The sequence below is a fragment of the Anomalospiza imberbis genome, chromosome 25, assembly GCF_031753505.1.
Source record: "Anomalospiza imberbis isolate Cuckoo-Finch-1a 21T00152 chromosome 25, ASM3175350v1, whole genome shotgun sequence".
Lineage (NCBI taxonomy): Eukaryota > Metazoa > Chordata > Aves > Passeriformes > Viduidae > Anomalospiza > Anomalospiza imberbis.
In genome coordinates, this window is record NC_089705.1 from 283853 (window position 1) to 302150 (window position 18298).

General features: G+C 48.6%; 1 protein-coding gene and 1 long non-coding RNA gene across 36 annotated transcripts in view; one reads left to right on the top strand and one right to left on the bottom strand.

The window, feature by feature from the left end:
• The window catches only part of EPB41 (erythrocyte membrane protein band 4.1), a 95550-nt gene extending 82192 nt beyond the window's left edge, over nucleotides 1-13358 (top strand). For 21 of the 35 annotated variants that reach the window (XM_068172410.1, XM_068172421.1, XM_068172420.1 and 18 more), the window contains 6 exons: nucleotides 2995-3453; nucleotides 4644-4772; nucleotides 6786-6887; nucleotides 7337-7417; nucleotides 8885-8992; nucleotides 9887-13358. In XM_068172410.1, coding sequence (XP_068028511.1) covers nucleotides 2995-3453; nucleotides 4644-4772; nucleotides 6786-6887; nucleotides 7337-7417; nucleotides 8885-8983 — 870 coding nt within the window. In that variant the 3' untranslated portion in view covers nucleotides 8984-8992; nucleotides 9887-13358. The remainder of the gene's footprint in view (nucleotides 1-2994; nucleotides 3454-4643; nucleotides 4773-6785; nucleotides 6888-7336; nucleotides 7418-8884; nucleotides 8993-9886) is intronic. The other 14 variants (XM_068172430.1, XM_068172431.1, XM_068172432.1 and 11 more) reach the window with 2 other exon arrangements.
• LOC137462261 (uncharacterized) lies at nucleotides 11414-17133 on the bottom strand. Its single transcript, XR_010993641.1, has 2 exons — nucleotides 16327-17133; nucleotides 11414-16294 (listed from the first exon to the last, which is right to left on the bottom strand). It is a non-coding gene; the product is annotated as an uncharacterized lncRNA (long non-coding RNA).
• Nucleotides 17134-18298: the final 1165 nt, after the last annotated feature.

An 18298-nucleotide genomic window follows, 5' to 3' on the forward strand; every position in this document is an offset into this window, starting at 1 on the left:
CAGGGTGTTTTGAACAACTTCTGAACATTTTTAGCTTTTACCTTAAGGCAAAGCAGTTTGGTAAGGCAGTGGTGGGTACTGTAAAATAAGGATCTCTTGTTTTCTGCTTTATAATACTTTTTACCCAAGTGCTTTGCCAGCTGTGAGATTGAGCATCAGTTGATCTGGGAGCGCTCTCTGGTGAGTGTGGTTTGCTGCAAAGCAACATAATCTCCTTTTGCATCCCTAGACAGTCACTCTGAGCCTGTGAGCTTCTGTGGATCCTTGTTTGGGGATAACCTAATAACAGCGTCAACAATTCCATTGCCACGCTGGAAAAGAACAAGACTGGGAAGTATTAACCAGCTGGGATTCCTAGCATTTCATGTGGTGGTTGTAGGCAGTTACTGTGCACTACAACTTCATGGTTTTAGCAATTTTTATTTAATGGTAACTGGCAGTTGTGACATAAGTTTAGCACTCCTTAAGTTTTCTGCAGGATAGTAGTCTGATTTGGGATGGGAATAATGGAATATTCAACAGAGAGGCAGCAGCATGAAAAAAAAACATCCACTCTGACAACACAGGGCAGCTGAATCATACAAATAGATCCCGATCCAAAACAGCAGAGTCTTGAAAAAATGCAAGCAAATCTATTTATACAAAACCACTTTTTGAGAAAACTAAATCCTTTTGGCCACTGGTGTCAAACATGAAATTAAGCCTGTTATTAATTTATCCCCAGTCTGAATTATTGTGTGTCACTTCATTGCAACGCTTCAGCTGTACCTTCAGAGGCACAAAGATTTGTATTTCAAGGGTGACACTTTAGTTGCATTCGTGTCTGGGTCAGTTTGTTTCTTCTGGGCCATTGCATCCTCTCCTGTATTTAATTTACTCTGTGTTTGACTGCTTTGTGCTTGATTTAGGCCTCACTCGTCTGGGGCTATGTCCCTGGAAATGAGTAGTTGGCAGTCCAGGCACCTCTCAGGTTGCCTGGGTCTCAAGGTGAGCTTGGAACTCTGCAAATCTGAGCCCTAAACATAGGTATGCTTTGGCATTTGCAAGTTAAAACAAATCTTGATAAGATCAGAGTTTGTAACAGATGCTGAAATTTCTATGGGGGAGTTTTACATAGATAACTTTATTTAGAAACAAATACCTTCCCATTAGTTTATCTTCTTATTAAGTGGAATAGGAAGGCGAGGCAAAAAGTGTTTCTGATCAGTTGATCTTATCAGGATTTCATTCTGTCTTTCCAGCTTGCATGTTTGCTGCTGCACTTGGCTCTCTACTGGTGATGAGAATACATGTGGCACAGGCTTCATTCCAGCTCTCCCTTCCTTTTTGCATCTGTCATACAAGATGTTTCCAAAATGCAAATTATTTTATCTGTCTGTGAAAGGGAACTGGGAGGTTGTTTTGACTGTATACAGATTTTTGCCTTTTAAATACATCAGTGTTTGTGTAGCTGCTTAATCTTCTTTGTTTTTTCTGTGATTCTTCTGTTGGCTGAGTAATGCTTCAACTCTTACATAAGGAAATCTCACTCCTAAGGCATATTCCATTAAACCCCAGAAGATGAGCTGTGTCTTCTCAAGGTCCCATGAATAATTTGCAAGGTTTAGCATCTATAATTAAGGGAAGGTCAGCATATTGGCAGTATATAAATTCAAGTTTTAAACCAACAAGACATGGCTGTGCACAGCTGACAACCACATTCATGTTCTGTTTTGTGGAATATTGCAATGTAGAGTCTTGCATTAGGAAGTGAGGGTGGGATCTGGATATGGTATTGTAGAATATCCTGAGTGGGAAGGGGCCTGCAGGCATCACCCAGTCCAGCCCCTGGCCCTGCCTAGACACCCCAACAGCCCCACCCTGGGCATCCCTGGAGCTCTGGCAGCCTCGGGGCCGTGCCCATTCCCTGGGGAGCCTGGGCAGTGCCCAGCACCCTCTGGGGGAAGAACCTTTCCCTGAGCTCCAGCCTGACCTGTCCTGGCCCAGCTCCAGCCGTTCCCTGGCTGCTGGCCCTGTCCTAGAGCAGAGATGGGAGCTCCTTCTCAGGAGGAAGCTGCAAACTGCCTTGAGGTCTCCAAGTTTCTCCATGTTTGGAGAACCATGTGGAAGTGGGTTTGGATCAGAAATAGCCTTTCCCTGTGAGCACAGTCTGACCTGCCCATCTCAGTGCTGATTGTTCTCCCTCCATTCCTATTAAATGCATTTTGTTAAGCAATATCCCAACAACTTAAGACAAGCACAGGAGGCTGGGAATTCTAATAAATAGAAAGCTTACGGCTAACCTGTCTGCAACATAAAGAAGCAGAGAACTGAAAAATACCATGAGAAATGGGGGAAGAGTAATTTCTTGAAATTATACTTTAAAAAGCATCTATTTGTTCCTACATAAAGCGGCTCCTGCTCTTATCCTACCATTGAGCTGTGCCGTGAGAGGTCAGTCGAAGTGAAAGCCTCTGGGGTATAAAAAATTAATCATACCAAATAACTCACAGGCTTCAGGCCTCACATTTTAAACACAAATTACAGTTTTTAGGTGGCCCAGGGAATCTTGTTAGAAAGTGAGGTAACAGTTTCAAGGAGTTAAAAGCAGAATTGGGATGGTTTTGGTGAGTTTTGTTGCCTGTGGAAGTTTTGGATGTGCACAAGTCACCTGTTGATACACTGATTGATACACTGCAATTATTCCAAACTGAGCAAAAAGCACTTAGTGGTGCCTCTTCCTCTAGGTGCAGAGAGTTGTTTTCATATTACTTCCTTAGAATTTAGGAGAGTGGATTATTAATGTACCAGGAAGGCTGTGTCAGTAAATGCACTGGGTACAGCACAGAGGTTTTCCAGTGTCCAGCCCCACTGTTGCATGTGTTACTGGAGATGTGATATATGATAACAACCTGATGTTTTGCCTTGATATCTTCTGACCTCCTGCTCTCCTTAACTCCCTGCTCTCTTTCTCTCTCTCTCTCTGGCCTTTTTTGTCTATCCATTTCTTTTTAGAAAATGAGTGACTTTCTCTCCCAAGAGGATGTGGCTGCAGTGGCAGAGTGGAGCAGTTTTAACACTGGCTTTGCGTGGGAGGGCTCAAGGCAGTCGGTAGTTTTTAGTGAGACTCCAGTGCCACCCGCCTCACAGCCTTCTGCCAGCTGGCACTTTGGTGCTTCCTCCCTAAGCAGCGAGGAGGAGGAGGAGGAGCAGGAGGAGGCGGTTCCCAGCCGATCCGCCAGCGAGGAGGACCTGACATGTGGAAAGGGGGTTTGTGTGGATGTGGAGAAGGACTCGGAGCTCTCTGAGCTGGAGCCCCCACCCAGCCCTGCCACACTTCCCCGGCACTGGGGAGGAGAGGAGGAGGAGGTGGCAGAGGATGGTGAAGACAGCTTTGCCTTTAGAAAGCCACATGGTGAATGTCCCAACCCAGATGCTCCTAACAGGCTGCTGGAGCTCATTCGCTGCTTCCAGGTAGTGAGCCCAGCTCCTGCACCCCACGCCCCGGCTTCCTTTGGAGTGGGAACCCAAACACTGCAGCAAGCAGACGCCACAGACCTGCATAGGAGTTGGGTTTGCTTGGCTTGGACTCGTGCTTGGAGCTAATGAGCTGGTGAATCTCCCACAGTCAGTGCAATAAGCCCCTCTCAATTTATGTTTGAATTAAATATGAGCCACTGTAAATTTGTCTTTACATTAAATGCGAGTCACTCTCAATTTATCTTTGCATGAAATACAGTTGCCACAGTGCAGTGCCCTTTGCTCTTCTTGGATTGAAGCATCCTGTGGCATTGCCATGAAAAGGCAATATTTAGGCTCAAAAATAATGTAATTTTAGCTCCTTAAGGAGTGCTGGCTCCAGCTGGACTGGCAGCTGACTCTCAGCACAGCAGAGCAAATGTGAGGTGCTGTCCAGTGTGTCCCTTTGTGCTCCCCACTGTGGGAGGGATTTTTGCCTGCTCCAGTGTTGATGTTGCTTTTGGTTCAATAGATGCCTGTTTCCCCCTAATGGTCGCAGTGGCATCTGGCAGGGTTGGGGATGGTGGCAGAAATCGAGCTCTCTGGGAAAGCACTGGCTCTGAACTCACTCTGTCTTCTGGATAATCATCAGGTGTTGGAACAACTGATTTCTCTCCGCCCTTTTTTTTTCTTCCTGTTTTATCTGACATTGATTTAATAAAAGTTAAAGATTTGATGAGGATTTTTCATAACACAGTATTACTCTTGAGGTTAGGATAAAGCTGCTCAACTGTGATAAAGTCTTTGTGTGCCCAGGGTTGGTGTTAATCCTGACACTGGCATCAGCAGGTGAGGGTCATCTTCTCCTGGCAACTGGCCATGAGCTTCTGGTAATGAGAAAGTTAAGAATCAGTGGAGACAGCGTCTGTGGTGTCCATTAAACCCTTAATGCCTGGTTTGGGCTGACCAGAGTCCACAGTGTGGAGAAGGGCTGGAGGATTTTGCTGCCTGTCTAATCCTCACGCCTGATTGCTGCCCTCAGAGCAGTGTGTTGTTCCAGAGACTTAAACCCAAAGATTTCCAGGCTGACCTTGGTTCCCACGGTACTTTTATCAGATCAGTGTCAGAACACTTGCCAGCAGCCCAGTCAGGATGTGGAGATGGGAACTGGCTGTTTACAAGATGTTTTTAACCCTGTCTCACAGCCCCCGCTAGTGAAGACTCAGACTGTCACCATCTCTGATGTGTCCAGCGCCATCAAAAGTGAAATTCCCACAAAGGAAGTCCCTATTGTCCACACAGAGACAAAGACCATCACCTATGAAGCTGCACAGGTAAGGTGTGTTCTGATAAATTTCCTAGGGGCTTAATTAAACCCAAGTAAACGTTTTGTTTCCGAACCCTCGGGAGGAGACAGCAGCACCTGCCTTTCTCTGCACGACTGGGTGCAGCACAGGCATTAACTGATGCTGTGGACACTATTTCCAGGTGCGTCTGGTATTTTTAGAGGAGCAGTGGTTTTGCTATCCCTGAAGAGTAATTATTTTTTCAAGATGTGCTTGCGAACAGAATTTATCTTCAGCCACTGGTGGTGTCAGGATGTGGCTCTCTCTGTACAAAGTTAACCTGAGTTGGCCTTTTTTTCTGCAATAAATGCCTTGTCTTGTTTTCCCAGATCACCCAAAGAGGCTGTTTATGCCTGTTCAGAACTTGGTTTATAAATTATTTGGTTATCCTTAGGTTTCAAGACTGAAATGCTTGTTAAACGCCAAATGTTTTGTATAAAATGCAACCTCAGTGGGTATGTGGTGACTGGAAAGTAAAAATCTTAGTGGAGCAATGTTACGAAGCAGAGGATATGCAGGTATGGATTCAATGCTGAGGTTAAAATTAATCCTCAGTCTAAAACAGGTTTTAATCACAGAATGGCAGGATGGTGTGGGATTGAAGGAACCTAAGAGTTCACCCAGTTCTAGCCCCCTGCTGTGGGCAGGGACACCTTCCACTATCCAGACTGCTCCAAGCCCTGTCCAACCTTGGACACTTCCAGGGATCCAGGGGCAGCCACAGCTTCTCTGGACAACCTATGCCAGGGCCTCCCCAGCCTCCCAGGGTACAATTCCTTCCCAATAACACATCCATCCCTGCCCTCTGGCAGTGGGAAGCCATTCCTTGTGTCCTGTCCCTCCACCCCTTGTCCCAAGTCCCTCTCCAGCTCTTCCGGAGCCTCTTTAGGCCCTGAAAGGGCTCTAAGGTCTCCCAGAGTCTTCTCTTCTCCAGGCTGAATACCCCCATCCCTCCCAGCCTTTATTCATGTATTTGAAATTTTGGAGCCTATGTCAGCTTGGCGTTGCCATCACTGCAGGGGTCAGCAGCAGCCTGTGCTCTGCTGTTGCAGTGAAGTGACTGCAGAAATCTCATGATTGTATAATTTGGGATTCCTAAGGAATGCTGTGGCTGCTCTGCATCCTCCCAGCTGCAGCACCAGAGAGATCATTCAGACAATGGTGGTGGGCATTGCCCTGGCTTTCAGCAAGGGTGTAGGTGAATGGAAGAGTTTTGCTCTAACTGGAAAATGGAAAGGAAAAGTGATCTCCAGGGCTGGGATCTATCAGCCATGTGTGCACAGGATGTGATGTGCCATGAGATCTCTTCCAGACTGTGGAAAATGGTCCCACCTTGTGGTAATTCCAGATATTGTCCCAGTGCTGAGCAAGGATGCTGCCCAGTGGGGACATGGATAGCACAGCCAGGATGACTTAGTTTGGGATTTTTGGCAGACCTTGAGTGGTTGAGTTGGGCAGGATGAAATCCAAGAACCAGCTCTAAAAGTTATTCCTGTTTCAGCAAATGCCTGGACGTTGTTTGCTTCTGCAGAACATGAAGTGGGGGATGTGCAAGGTGTTGTCAGGAAGAAGGAAGGGTGACAATAACCTTCTGAATAAGATTGTGCTCTTGGCTTTGTTGATCTCCACGGATGCGGGCAGGTGGAGTTGGGGATCGGTGTCTCTGTTGGTCTCCTGTCATGGTTCAGGCATGGATTGTATGACCAGTATGACTGCGGGGCCAGCAGCATGCTCAGATTTGGGTACATCCCAGTGCCCCCGGTCTGAGGGGTGTCAAAGGTCCTCCCTGAAGGATCTGTGCTTTTTCAGCCTTAAAGCATAGAGACTTTGAGCTTTCAGAGACCTGCCCAGCTCTTGTGCACCTAGGCACAGGTTGACTTGTGTCTTGTACATGATGGAGCTGCTGTCCTCAGATTGTCCTCTGTCTGGCTCTGGTCATGTGGAGCCTTTGCTTCTGTCCCCACTGCTCAGGGACTGATGGCCTGTTCTTGTGTCCCACAGACAGATGGTGGCAATGGGGATTTAGACCCTGGCATCCTGCTGACTGCCCAGACCATCACTTCAGAAACCACCAGCAGCACCACCACCACCCAGATCACCAAGGTAACACCAGGGAGCACCGCAAAACACCAATGCAACCAACAGCCTGATGGAGAGATGGGCAGGGATGAATGAAAGGAAAAAAAAGTTTTTGGAAGGTCCTTTCAAATACATGATTAGTACCTGGAGCAAAGCACAAAGGGTTCATTTTTGCCTGTGTTATATCTGTGGGTTGTGCGTTAATTGCAGCACAGTCTGGACATGGACTCTGACTGTCCTGTGGGACAGCAGGAAGAGCTGTACTGTGACAAGAAGCTCTTCCTTGGCTCAGCTATAAAAAATAACTCTTTGACAGTTTTTCCTTGAGCAGCAGCAGTTTCCCCTGTGACTCTAATGCTGGGTACAACAGCACTATTTGGTGCCACTATTTTTGGATACCATCACAGGCAGCCCCAGTGAGCTCAAACGTCTCTGCACTTTTACACTAACAGCAGCTTTTCCTTCTGTTCTAGACTGTGAAAGGTGGCATTTCAGAGACACGGATTGAGAAGAGGATTGTCATCACAGGAGATGCAGATGTAGACCATGACCAGGTAGGAGTATGGATATGATCCAAAAGAGCTTCCCAGAGCTGGCAAAAATCAGTCAGGCTGCCTGTTCAAAGACAAAAAATGAACCAGGGAAACTTTACTGGGGTAGAGATAAAAGTTTGTATTTTTATAAATTGTGGCTGCTCCATCCCTGTAAATGTTCAAGGCCGGGTTGGACAGGGCTTAAAGCAACCTGGTCTAGTGGAAGGTGTCCCTGCCCATGGCAAGGGGTGGAATGGGATAAGGGTTTAGGTCCATTTCCAACCAAGCCATTCCATAATTCTGTCAGTAATAAATTCATTTTTGACATTAAGCAGCTGAGCCAGGAAAGCTGAATTCTGTGATGAGCAGCAAAGTTTTGATTCCAGAATTGTTTCAGACAGTTGTAGGTTTTTTTTAAAAATCCATAAAAATGTGAAATAAATGTTTTCTTTGACATCTGGCTGATGTGCATTCCTTTTCCCATAACTTTGAAGCACTATTGCTATACTGTAGTGCCAGAAGTAATTTCAGAGCACTCAGCACCTGTGTTACATCTCTTTGGCTTTATACGAAACCTTTCTGATGACTCAGCCTCATTGGCCTCTTGCATGTGTTGGAAGTGATGATTTTGTCATCTGAGAATTATACTTTGAATTTAAATTTAGTCACAAGTATCATGGGGGTGGAAAATATTCTTATGACAAGATCTAGTTTATTAACTCCAACAGAAAATGTCTGAGTTGTGCCTATCACACTTGCTGGAAGAATAAGCAGGTTATGCTTAATTGCTCTCATCCATCTTCTGCCATGGGGCAGTGGAGAGATGGGGGTATTCTTCAAATAGTGCTTTTCCTTTTGGAGATAATGTAATAGCACTAAAAGTCACCAAAGTGTGTGGTTGAAGTCCTGGGGACAGTGTTGGGCGCCACAATTTAAGACCTAAAACAATTAGAGAGATTCCAAAGGAAGCTCTGAAGATAGGGAAGGATCAGGAGGGGCCGTAGAGGGGGTGGCTGTGGGCACTTGGTGTGTTCAGCTGGAGCAGAGGAGACTGAGCCCAGACCTCCCTGGGGTCTGCAGCTCCTCCCGAGGGGCAGCTCCGATCTCTGCTCCCTGTGGTGGAGGAGGTTTAGGCTGGAGCTCAGGGAAAGGTTCTTCCCCCAGAGGGTGCTGGGCACTGCCCAGGCTCCCCAGGGAATGGGCACAGCCCCAAACCTGCCAGAGCTCCAGGAGCCTTTGGACAGCACTGCAGGAATGCCCAGGGTGGGGTTGTTGGGGGTCTGGGCAGGGCCTGGACTGGACTGGATGATCCCTGTGGGTCCCTCCCAACTTGTGACTGTCATTTTCCTGTAATTCTATCTAGCGCATCTATTTTTCTTTTTTACACCCTGGAGTTAGAAGAAGGTTCTTGTGCCCTTGGGGATGGTGGATGCCATGCTCTGACACTGTGACATGCTCTAATCTGTGCTCTCCCATGCTGTCCCTCAGGTCCTGGCACAGGCGATCAAGGCTGCCAAGGAGCAGCACCCAGACATGTCGGTGACCAAAGTGGTTGTGCACCAGGAGACAGAGATTGCAGAGGAGTAGTTGGGCTGTGTGAGTAGAGAGACCACCTCGGTTGGGGGCAGGGGGTGATTGATCTCAGTGCACAGGAGATTTGGCTAAATAGGGTCAGAGTTGAAGTAAAATGATCATTGTTCTCTGCCGAGTCCTGCTCGGGCTGTTCCTGTTACATCAGTGGAGGCTGATGAGGCAGTCACAGACAGACTAATCCTGTGGAAATGAGCCCAAATGGTTTAAAAGCTACATAACTCCTGCCATGAAGCTACTTTGCCTTCCCAAATATCCGTGATGTGCTGAGAGCACATGGAGTAGCTGTAGGTGCCACATAGACCCCTGCCCACATCAGTGCCCAGTAACCCCTGAGATGGATCCCAAGCTTGCCTGGAAATCCTGTTTCCTGCATTTTTTATAAGTTTGGGAAGGAGCTGCTAAAGGAATCCTGGAGCTCTGGCTGTGCATCAGTGCTTTAAAGGCCATCCTGCCCCATGCCGCTGATCACAGAATCCTGGAATGGTTTGGGTTAGATGGGACCATAAAGTTCATCCAGTCCCACCCCTGCCATGGGCAGGGACACTTTCTACTATCCCAGGATGCTCCAAACCCTGTCCAGCCTGGCCTTGGACACTTCCAGGGATCCAGGGGCAGCCACAGCTTGTTCTGAGCACCCTGTGCCAGGGTCTCACCACCCTCCCAGGGAAAAATTCCTTCCCAATATCCCATCTGACCCTGTCCTCTGACATTCTTGTCCTGTTGCTCCAGACCCTTGGGCAAGGTCACTCTCCTAGGTCCCCTTCAGGCACCTCTCAGCTGCTACTGGTGGTAACTCACCTGAATTCAGTTCCCATCCATTTCAGGGAGGCAGATTCCTGTCTCCTCCAGCATGCTGCTGTTGGTAGGTGCAACTTAATCGTCTTCCTCTCTTGCTAGGAAACGTTCCTGCCCGCTACAACACCAGGAGAAAGAAACCCAGCAAAACTACCAAGAAACTACCTGGAGCACAAAGACCTCGGATTTCAGACTTGACACTCAGAGACATTCATATCATTTATTAAGAGTTGCGCTTTGACATTTTATTTGGGATTTTTCCAGAGTCCACTAGATCCTATTGGTTATAGGGTTTTGTTTTGTTTTGTTGGGTTTTTTTATATCTATTGTGACAGAGATGCCATATTTCTAACTTCTAAAATATTTCTAATATTTTTTACAGGTTTTCAGTTTTGCATTCCCTCTCACACAAAGCCTCTTCAGACACAGAATCCCACCTCACAGGGCTCCCTGTTTTAACTTGTATTCCCTCTGCCTCGTCAGGGATAACGGAGCTGTTCCATGCATATTCCCAGTGCGGGATCTGTATGCGCCTTCACAAAGCCATGGGTCCTTCTTCCAGGAGAGTCAGTTTAAAGTCAGACTTCGTGCAGCATTTCCCATTGCCTCTAGCTTATTTTTGTAGCCCTGGAGAGCTCCAGCCCCGCCGTGACTCCTGGGCTGCTCCGAGCTCCCTCCCCACTGGGTTCCAGCCCTGACGTGTGATCACAGTAGGGTTTTGTGGTGTAGCCTATGCACACATCTGAATAGTTGACTAGATTTAAGGAATACTGGAAGTTGCTTCAAGTATCTTATACTGTGAATTTTAGAGCTTTAAGAGGACTGTGATAGCATCTCGCCTTCTTCCCGTGTGTCTCTGCCGAGCACTCCCCACCCGTTTGTGTTTTCTAGGTGCCATTAAATTAAAAAGCCCTTAGAAGTGTGTGTTTAAGGTGTTTGGACTCGGGATGCTATTAAGGTAGGCTTGTGCAGCATTGACAGGAACTGAGCTTTTCAGTGTCATGGTTTTTCACTTGTATGTGTTCATGATTTTTAAATTAGGGAGGGGTTTTTGTTTTTATTTGTAAGTCATGGGTTGGGTTTTTTTCCTCCCCTCACAGTGCTATTTAAAGCTGAACACGTTACTCATTTCCCAGAGTGTGTACCCTACTATAATTTAATTTAAACTCCTTTAGACAATCCTTCCTAGGCCTGCAAGCTGTATTTGGAGAGGCTGAACAAGGAATTTTAGGAGGTGTCAGGTGTTGCTGGTTGTGATAGAGCCAAACCACATGGGAAGTGTTGACATTCTCTCTTCCACGCTGGCCTGCGGGGCTGGATTTGGCTTCATGACCCCTTGCTGGAATGAAATATCAGGGTGATTGTCTAAATCTTGAGGCTGAGCTTACAGACCCCCCAGGGCCATCTCCAGCACAGAGGGGGTGATGCAAAAACATGATTTCAGGGGTTGGATGTGCTCCCACTGCTCCTCTCTAAGCTTCATGGGAATGTTCTTGCCTGGTTTGTCCTTCCACCATTTAAATTTAAGAAGCAAAAAGCCAACCAAGCTCTGTAAAGAGTCTGCCCAGACACTTGTGAACACTTTAGTCCACTTGAGGTTGTGATTTTTTTTTCATGTATAAATATACAATATATATATATAAATATATATATATAGTGTGGCACAGTGGTAGCTGAGGGCAGGGAGTGCTCTGCTCCTCAGGTGAGGATGGGAAAAAAATGGTAATAAAGATAAAAGCTCTCCAGTTTTAAATTTAAATCATGTATTTCAGAAGTCACTGGATTTAGCTCAGGCTGCAGTGACCTCACTGCTGAGCTGCAACCAGCCCTGGAACTACACTGGGGCTGGTGCAGCTTCTCAGCTTCAGGTGCAATTTTAATTAAGCTGCCAGTATTGATTGGAGACACTGCTGGAGCTGCTGGATTTTGGCTCTATTTGAGCCTTGCTGGCCCTGGGTCCTGCTCAGCCTCCAGCCTTCCGTGCTGGCAGCTGCCTCTAGGCTGCTCTGGTGCCCAGGATGCTCTGCCTCCCTCAGGGCATCGTGCTCTGGGGATTTAGGGAGCCCTGGGCTATAGTGCAGAGATTAAGTGTTCCTATCCATGTCTGAAAAGCCCATTCCTTCCTTACTTGTTCTGCCACGCAGGCCCTGGAAGAGGTCTGTGTCTCTGCTGTCCTCAACTTAGTTGGGTAATGCTTGCCTTAAACACCCATCATGCTGAGCACCCTCTGTCACTGTCCTCTTTGTGGGAGTTGAGTTCTTTGCCACTCTGTCCTTCCTTCTCACTTGCAACAGACACCTGAGGAGTGAGGGGGCACATGAAGTAGTGGCTGAGAGGATTTCTGGGCTTTACCAGGCAGAGCCAGTGTGATAAATTAAGTTTGTCCACAGCACTCAAAGGCACTTGGCTGTCAGGAGAATTTAGCGGACTGTGGTCCCTGGGTGTTCCCTTGGGGTGTCCCATGCCCTGAGCACAGTGAGTGGGACAGAACACCCCAGAGGATTTCTGGGGTAAGAAACCTGCTGGCAGGAGAGGTGGTTCCTTTCCAAAAGGATATGGTCACTGTCGCTGCAGATGTCCCTTGTTAAAGGGCCTGTAGACTAGACCAACCCTATTTTTATTTTTTCCTTTGATTTTGGGTGGCTGTTTCCAGGTTGTCCATTTTCACACTTCCCCCTGCTGAGTTCTTGCTTCTTCTGGAGTAATTCAAACAAGTCATGGCCTCATGTGCCCTTTGCCATTGCCTGCTGTCTGACCTCAGGGGTTTCCAGCCCCGCTCCTGCCAACACGGTGCCCAAGCCCAGGAGCTGGATAGGAGCCTGGGAAAAAGATAAAAATTTAAAGCAGAAGAAGCTTGTCTCACCCTCAGCCAAGGCCGTGGTGGAGCTGCCCACTCCCCTTCCACCTCTGGTGGGATTTAAAATCCTTGGCTCTGAGCGTGCTGTGTCAGCTCCAGGGACAAACCAGCTAAGTAAGGTCTATTTATATGAATGTTCCCAGCTCTTCCCACTCCACAAATTCACCCAGAGACTGTCTTGATTGTATAATATGCATTATATGGAAGCTATTTATATATGAATGAATGTTTTTATAGAAAGGAAGGCAAGGAGCTCTTGTTCTTCTCCATTAAACTGGAATGGTAGCTCCGGTTGCCCAGTAGCAATCCCTGACCAACAGAGATGTGTTAGCAAAGGACTGACTGATTTCTGGTTTTAATAAAATGTGGTTTGCTGATTTTCCTAATTGTACAATTACCTTAAGAGGTGGTAGCATCCCAGCCTTAGAGATGAAACTTGTAAAAACAAAAAAAAAATAAATTATTTAGTTGAGAAGATGAAGGAGCTTTGTAAAAATTTTTTAAGGCTATTGTGAATTGTCTAGGTTAGGCATTTACACTCTTTATAAAAATAGGAACTTTTAAAGTTGGCAAAACTTTCTGGATCAACTAGTGATGGGAGCTGTTATTTCAGATTTTCATAGTGAATCAAAGGGAAAGTTGCCATAGTGTTTAGGCAGACCTAAGTGTTCAGTATTGCTTCTTGTATTGCATTTTTCAATAAATCTTCAAACAAAACTCTTTCCCTGGCGCTGAATTCTCTTCCTCCTTCTCACCTTCCTCCAGGTCTCTCTCCTTAGCCTGGCTTTGTGGTGACTTGGTTTTACTGGCCTAAACCAAAGACCCCAAATGTAGCTACAATGGTGCCAAAGCTCTCCTGGCCCTGGGCCAGCATTTCCCTGCACTCTTGGTGCCTTCAGACCCTTTAAACAGTTCCCATTGTGGTCACATGTGGGACCAAAGCCCCCAGAAGGGCCAGAATTGCAATTCCCAGAGTTCCAGTTTGCCCCAAAGAAGCATCACTTGACATAAAACCTTCCTTTGAGCTGTAGAATTTGTGGTGAGCCCAGGTGAGGTCTGTGCTCAGCAGCTGCTGCCCGACTCTATGTAAGTGTGACTCAACTGGAGTGAAATCCATTGATATTTTGGTCCTAATTTTTTCTGGCTGCAGCAGCTTTAGGAGGGACAGAAATAAGGCATAAAAAGCTGACAGGGCATCTTGGCTGTAGGCCTGACAGAAAACAAGAACCAGATGGCCCAGTTAGGGCAGCTGGAGACTGGAAATTGGCTGGGAAGGGCTTCCCTGGGGGCAGGGGCAGCCCAGGGGCTGGTGTGGTACCTCCCTGTGCCTCGGTTTCCCTAACAGGCAGAAAGAGAAGGGTGGCACGTGGCATGTGAATTCCCATTGCCCCAGACACAGCCATCACTGCTTCCACCCTGACCCTGGACAGTTTGCTTCCAAGTACTAAATCTCAGTGTCCTGTAAAGCCAAAATTACCAAGGAGCCTCAGAACCTGGCCCTGGAGAGAGTTGGGAACCTGCCGCCACTGAAGCTCTTTCCCGTAAGTGTCACAGCAACATGAATCACTCAGCTCTGCGGCAGAGCCAGGTCCTGTTATCTCCCAGGCTTCTGCCCCCAGCCTGGCAGGGTCATGCTGAAAACAGCCCTGTTCCAGGGAGCTGGGGCTTGGGGAGGTCCCAGCACCTTCAGACAATGCACTGGTGTGAGGGGGTCATGGCTGGGTACAAACCTCAGCCCCAAAAACATCACGTCTGCAGACAACCAGCCAAGAAATGGCTTAGGCCCTTGGCTTAGCTGCACTTTGGGATGTCAGTCCCCTGCTCAACAGCCAAGACATCATCACCTGCTCCCACTGTAGGTCCCAATCTGTCCCGCAGCTACCAGCTCCAACAACAATGCGGGATTGTGCTGGACTGCACCTGTGTGTCCTGGCAGAAACACCATCATCAGCCTTGGGACTCCCACAGGGAGGGGACATGGGGCTGATGGTTCCCAAGGGGCTCCTGGCACATCCCTGTCCTGGACACTGCAGGGATGTCAGTGGCACCAGGGATATGGTCCCACATTGCCCATCCACCCAAACCATGGTGCTTTGCTGGGCAGGAGTGTTGCCATTGCTAGTGAAGGGACACCCCAGCACAGGTGATGCTGGAACCCCATCCAAAATGCCCAGGGGAAAAGTGTCCTCATCTTATTTCCCCAGGGTACTAGCTCAGGGACAGCAAACGCCCACCTCAATGCTCAGCAGTCTGGGGCCGTCCCAGGAGACTGGAAAGGCTTTTCCTTAAAGCTCCCCAAAGCCCCTCTGGGTGAGTGTCCCAAACCCAGGGTGCCTTTATCCACCTCACAGCCAGAGCAGGAGGGGGTGTGGTAATGTTGCCTGTGCCGTTTTGCCTGGCTACCAGCTAGGGAAAATTAGCAAACAAATACCATGGCAATCCAGATGCAAATAAATAAAACCCCAACCCCTTATCCCAGCTGCGCAGGAAGCAGCAGCTCCTGGCGGGCCAAGTCTGCACTCCTGGGTGGCCCTACACCCACCCCGGGCCCCAGATTCCACACCAAAGGCAATGACTCTCTTGGAGGTCCCATCCTGTGGCAAGAAGCTACAAAAGTTGCTTTCCTTCATCACCCATCCCTGGTCCTTCCTCATGTCTCCATCTCAGAACTCAACCTGGAGAAGCAGCTGTCACATCAGGAGAAGTTCCCATTAAGTCACCAGCTTATCCCAGCCCAGGGTATTTTTAGGCTGTTCCTCCTGGTTTTGGGGCTCAGCAGCCAGTCGTGTTCCTGGAGTATCAGGGCTGCTCTCAGGGCTCCAGGGGGAATTGCTGTGGGAGCCAGGCAGCAGCGGGGTGACTCCATTCCTTCCAGCTGGGAGAGACAAGGCTCTGAGATAAACAGGATTGAAAGGGGAGGAATTATGTTGGCAATGGGCCAGGTTGGACACACTGAGCTCAGCTCTGAGTTCCATCACTGGGGAAACTGAGGCACAAAAGAATAGCCAAAACCAGGTGGGGGAATCACCTCAGGTCCTGCAGCAGCTGGGTCAATGGCCTTAGATTCATCCCTGCTCCGTCCCCAACCACCCAGGGAAGCACCAGTGCAGACTCCTGCAGATTGATGGGCATCTTTTGTTTTTTGCCCCCAGCATGGGCAGTGGTCCATGATGGGCTCCAAGTCAAAGCCCCAGAGATCTGGGCTCCAGCTCCATGCCAGCACTCAGCTGTCAGGACACATCGTGTGGATGCTGACAACACTGAGGGAACTCTGGCTTTTGACCCAGGACCAGCCCCAGGGCAATCCATCCCACATCGCTCAGCACATTTCTACAGTAGGATTAACATGCAGAGCCTTGGGTGGCAGCAAACCTATACAGGATGCTCCCAAACCCACAGAAAAAAAAAATTAAAAATGATTAAGCAACTACTCCCAACCCCACCCCAGCTCCAGCTCTGTTCCAGCTCCCCTGGGTACTGGGAAGGACTAGGATGGGTGCCTTTGGCTCAGTGCTGGCTCATTAATTCAGAGAGGCATTTTGTATCACACTCTTGCCCTTTTTTAAAATAAAGCAACAGAAATCAGCCCCCTGCCAAAAGGGGCAGGGTGTTACAGACCCGGGGAGCACAGCTGCACCCATCACACTGGTCCTCTTTAGCCATGGAGGACAAAAGCCACACTCACCCAGCACAGGTCACACCGTCCCCTACGCGTCATCTTCCCGACACCTCGGCAGGAGATTTATGGCCGGGATCACTCACTCCTGGCTGTACTGCAAGTGCACACTGGGAGCAGAGCCCTCGCCTTCCCACAGACCTTAAATCTTAAGGAAGGGCCCTCCAGTCAAGCAGATTCATGGCTGTGACCTGCCCCACTGCGGGGAGAGGAGGAGGAGGGGGAGGAAGAAGAGGAGAAAGAGCTGCAAACCAGCCAACGGCTGGGCAGTATCAGGGAGTGATTGTCCCCAGCTGTGGTTGTTGTGCTCTCTGGGGACAGAGGTGTCCCAGCAGCAAATCTGGAGACCCACTGGCACTACTGGGCTGTCCCTGGGCATGAGAGACCCTCTCACAGCCACTGGCAGAGTCTGCACCTCCCCAGGGCATATCTCCCACACACAGCCTGTGGTAGTGGTTCCCTCAATCCATTTTCCCAATTTTATCCATTTTTGGCCCAAACTAAGCTGTCCTGTAGCCATGCATCAGCTGAGAGGTCTCTTGGTGGTGTGGGATAACTGCAATTGCCTTTGGTCTCTCCAGCCTCCATCCTCTGGTCCAAGGGACCCCCAGGGTCAGCCCTCATCAGCCTGGACATGTTGGTGTTGGGGACAAACCCCAATTTTCTTTGCTGATGTTTATGATGAAATACCCCTTCTGTTGGTCGGAATCTCCTCCTGCAGTGGTCACCCCCCGGGGTGGGATACCATGGGGGTGACAACAGCTGGATATTTAGTCCATAGTGGGTCCAGCCTGTTCCTGAGCAGGACAGAAGGTACTACCAAGCACTGCCCTTCACGGGATGTGCAGTGTGACATCTCCAGGGCTTCCAGGATTGTTCCACTTCACAGCTCTGCAGCCAAGCAGTCAACGGAGGGATCCATCCAGGGTGTCCAATTTTACTTTTAATTTCTAACCCAGCCTCGCCCTGCCCAGTTCATTCCCAGAACACTGTGAGGACAGCATACATGGCATCCATCCACTGAAACCAGCACTGCTAATATCCCACAAATACTCTGGGAACAGTGTCCACAGACAGAGCTGAAGATGAGGGATGCACAGATGCTGCTCTTCCCAGAAGATGCTGCTCTTCTCCAGAAGGCACAGGGCTTCTCACCCTGCCAGATTAATTAATCAAGCTGCTTTGCAATTTGAAATGATCCCTGTGTGACTCAGAAATGCCTCTCCTGGATGATGCTGCTGAGCTGGGAAGGAGGATGGGGCAGGAGGATGATGCTGGTGCAGGCACATGGTCCAGGCAGGCTGCCCTGTGATCCAGCCATTTCCCACAGCTAGACTGAGCCTCAGCCAGAAAATGAAGGGGAAAATTTTAAAAAAAACCACCCCCAGTAGCTTCTTGTGCAGCTCCTTGTGGCATTTTGGGCTTCAGTTTCTTACTGCCAGTTCCCAAAGCATGGCCCAGGGCCCAGCATTAGCTCTGGCTGCAGATGGTTAAGCCCAAGTTATTTTTGGACAAAAACCTTCTGGCACTTCCCCTGGGATGCTGCTCCAGGGCAGACCCCAATGGTGACTTTTTCTTGTTGCTTATTGCATTGAATCAGTGCCTGAATAATGCTGAGATTAAGCAGCCAAATAAATAGCTGAGCTTGGACTGGTATCACTCCCAGAGAATCCTTTGGGATGCAACTGGGCCCAAACCGCAGCTGTCTGTCCCATCTCCGGTCCCTGCACGGGGGAAGCTGCATCCAAGCTCTCCGGCAGGGTTGGCACTGGAAACAGACAGCTTTTCCCTGCAAAGCAGAACACCCCCCATCAAAGCACTGTGGGGAGTGCTTTGGGAGAAGCTTTTAGGGTGAAGATAGGGCTGGGGAAGAAAAGACAATTTCCAAATGATTTTACTGGGATGTTTTGATCTGGAGAAGGATGTGGTTCCCAGCAAGGTGTGACACTGTTCACTTCAGACCAGAGAGGGAGAAGCAGAG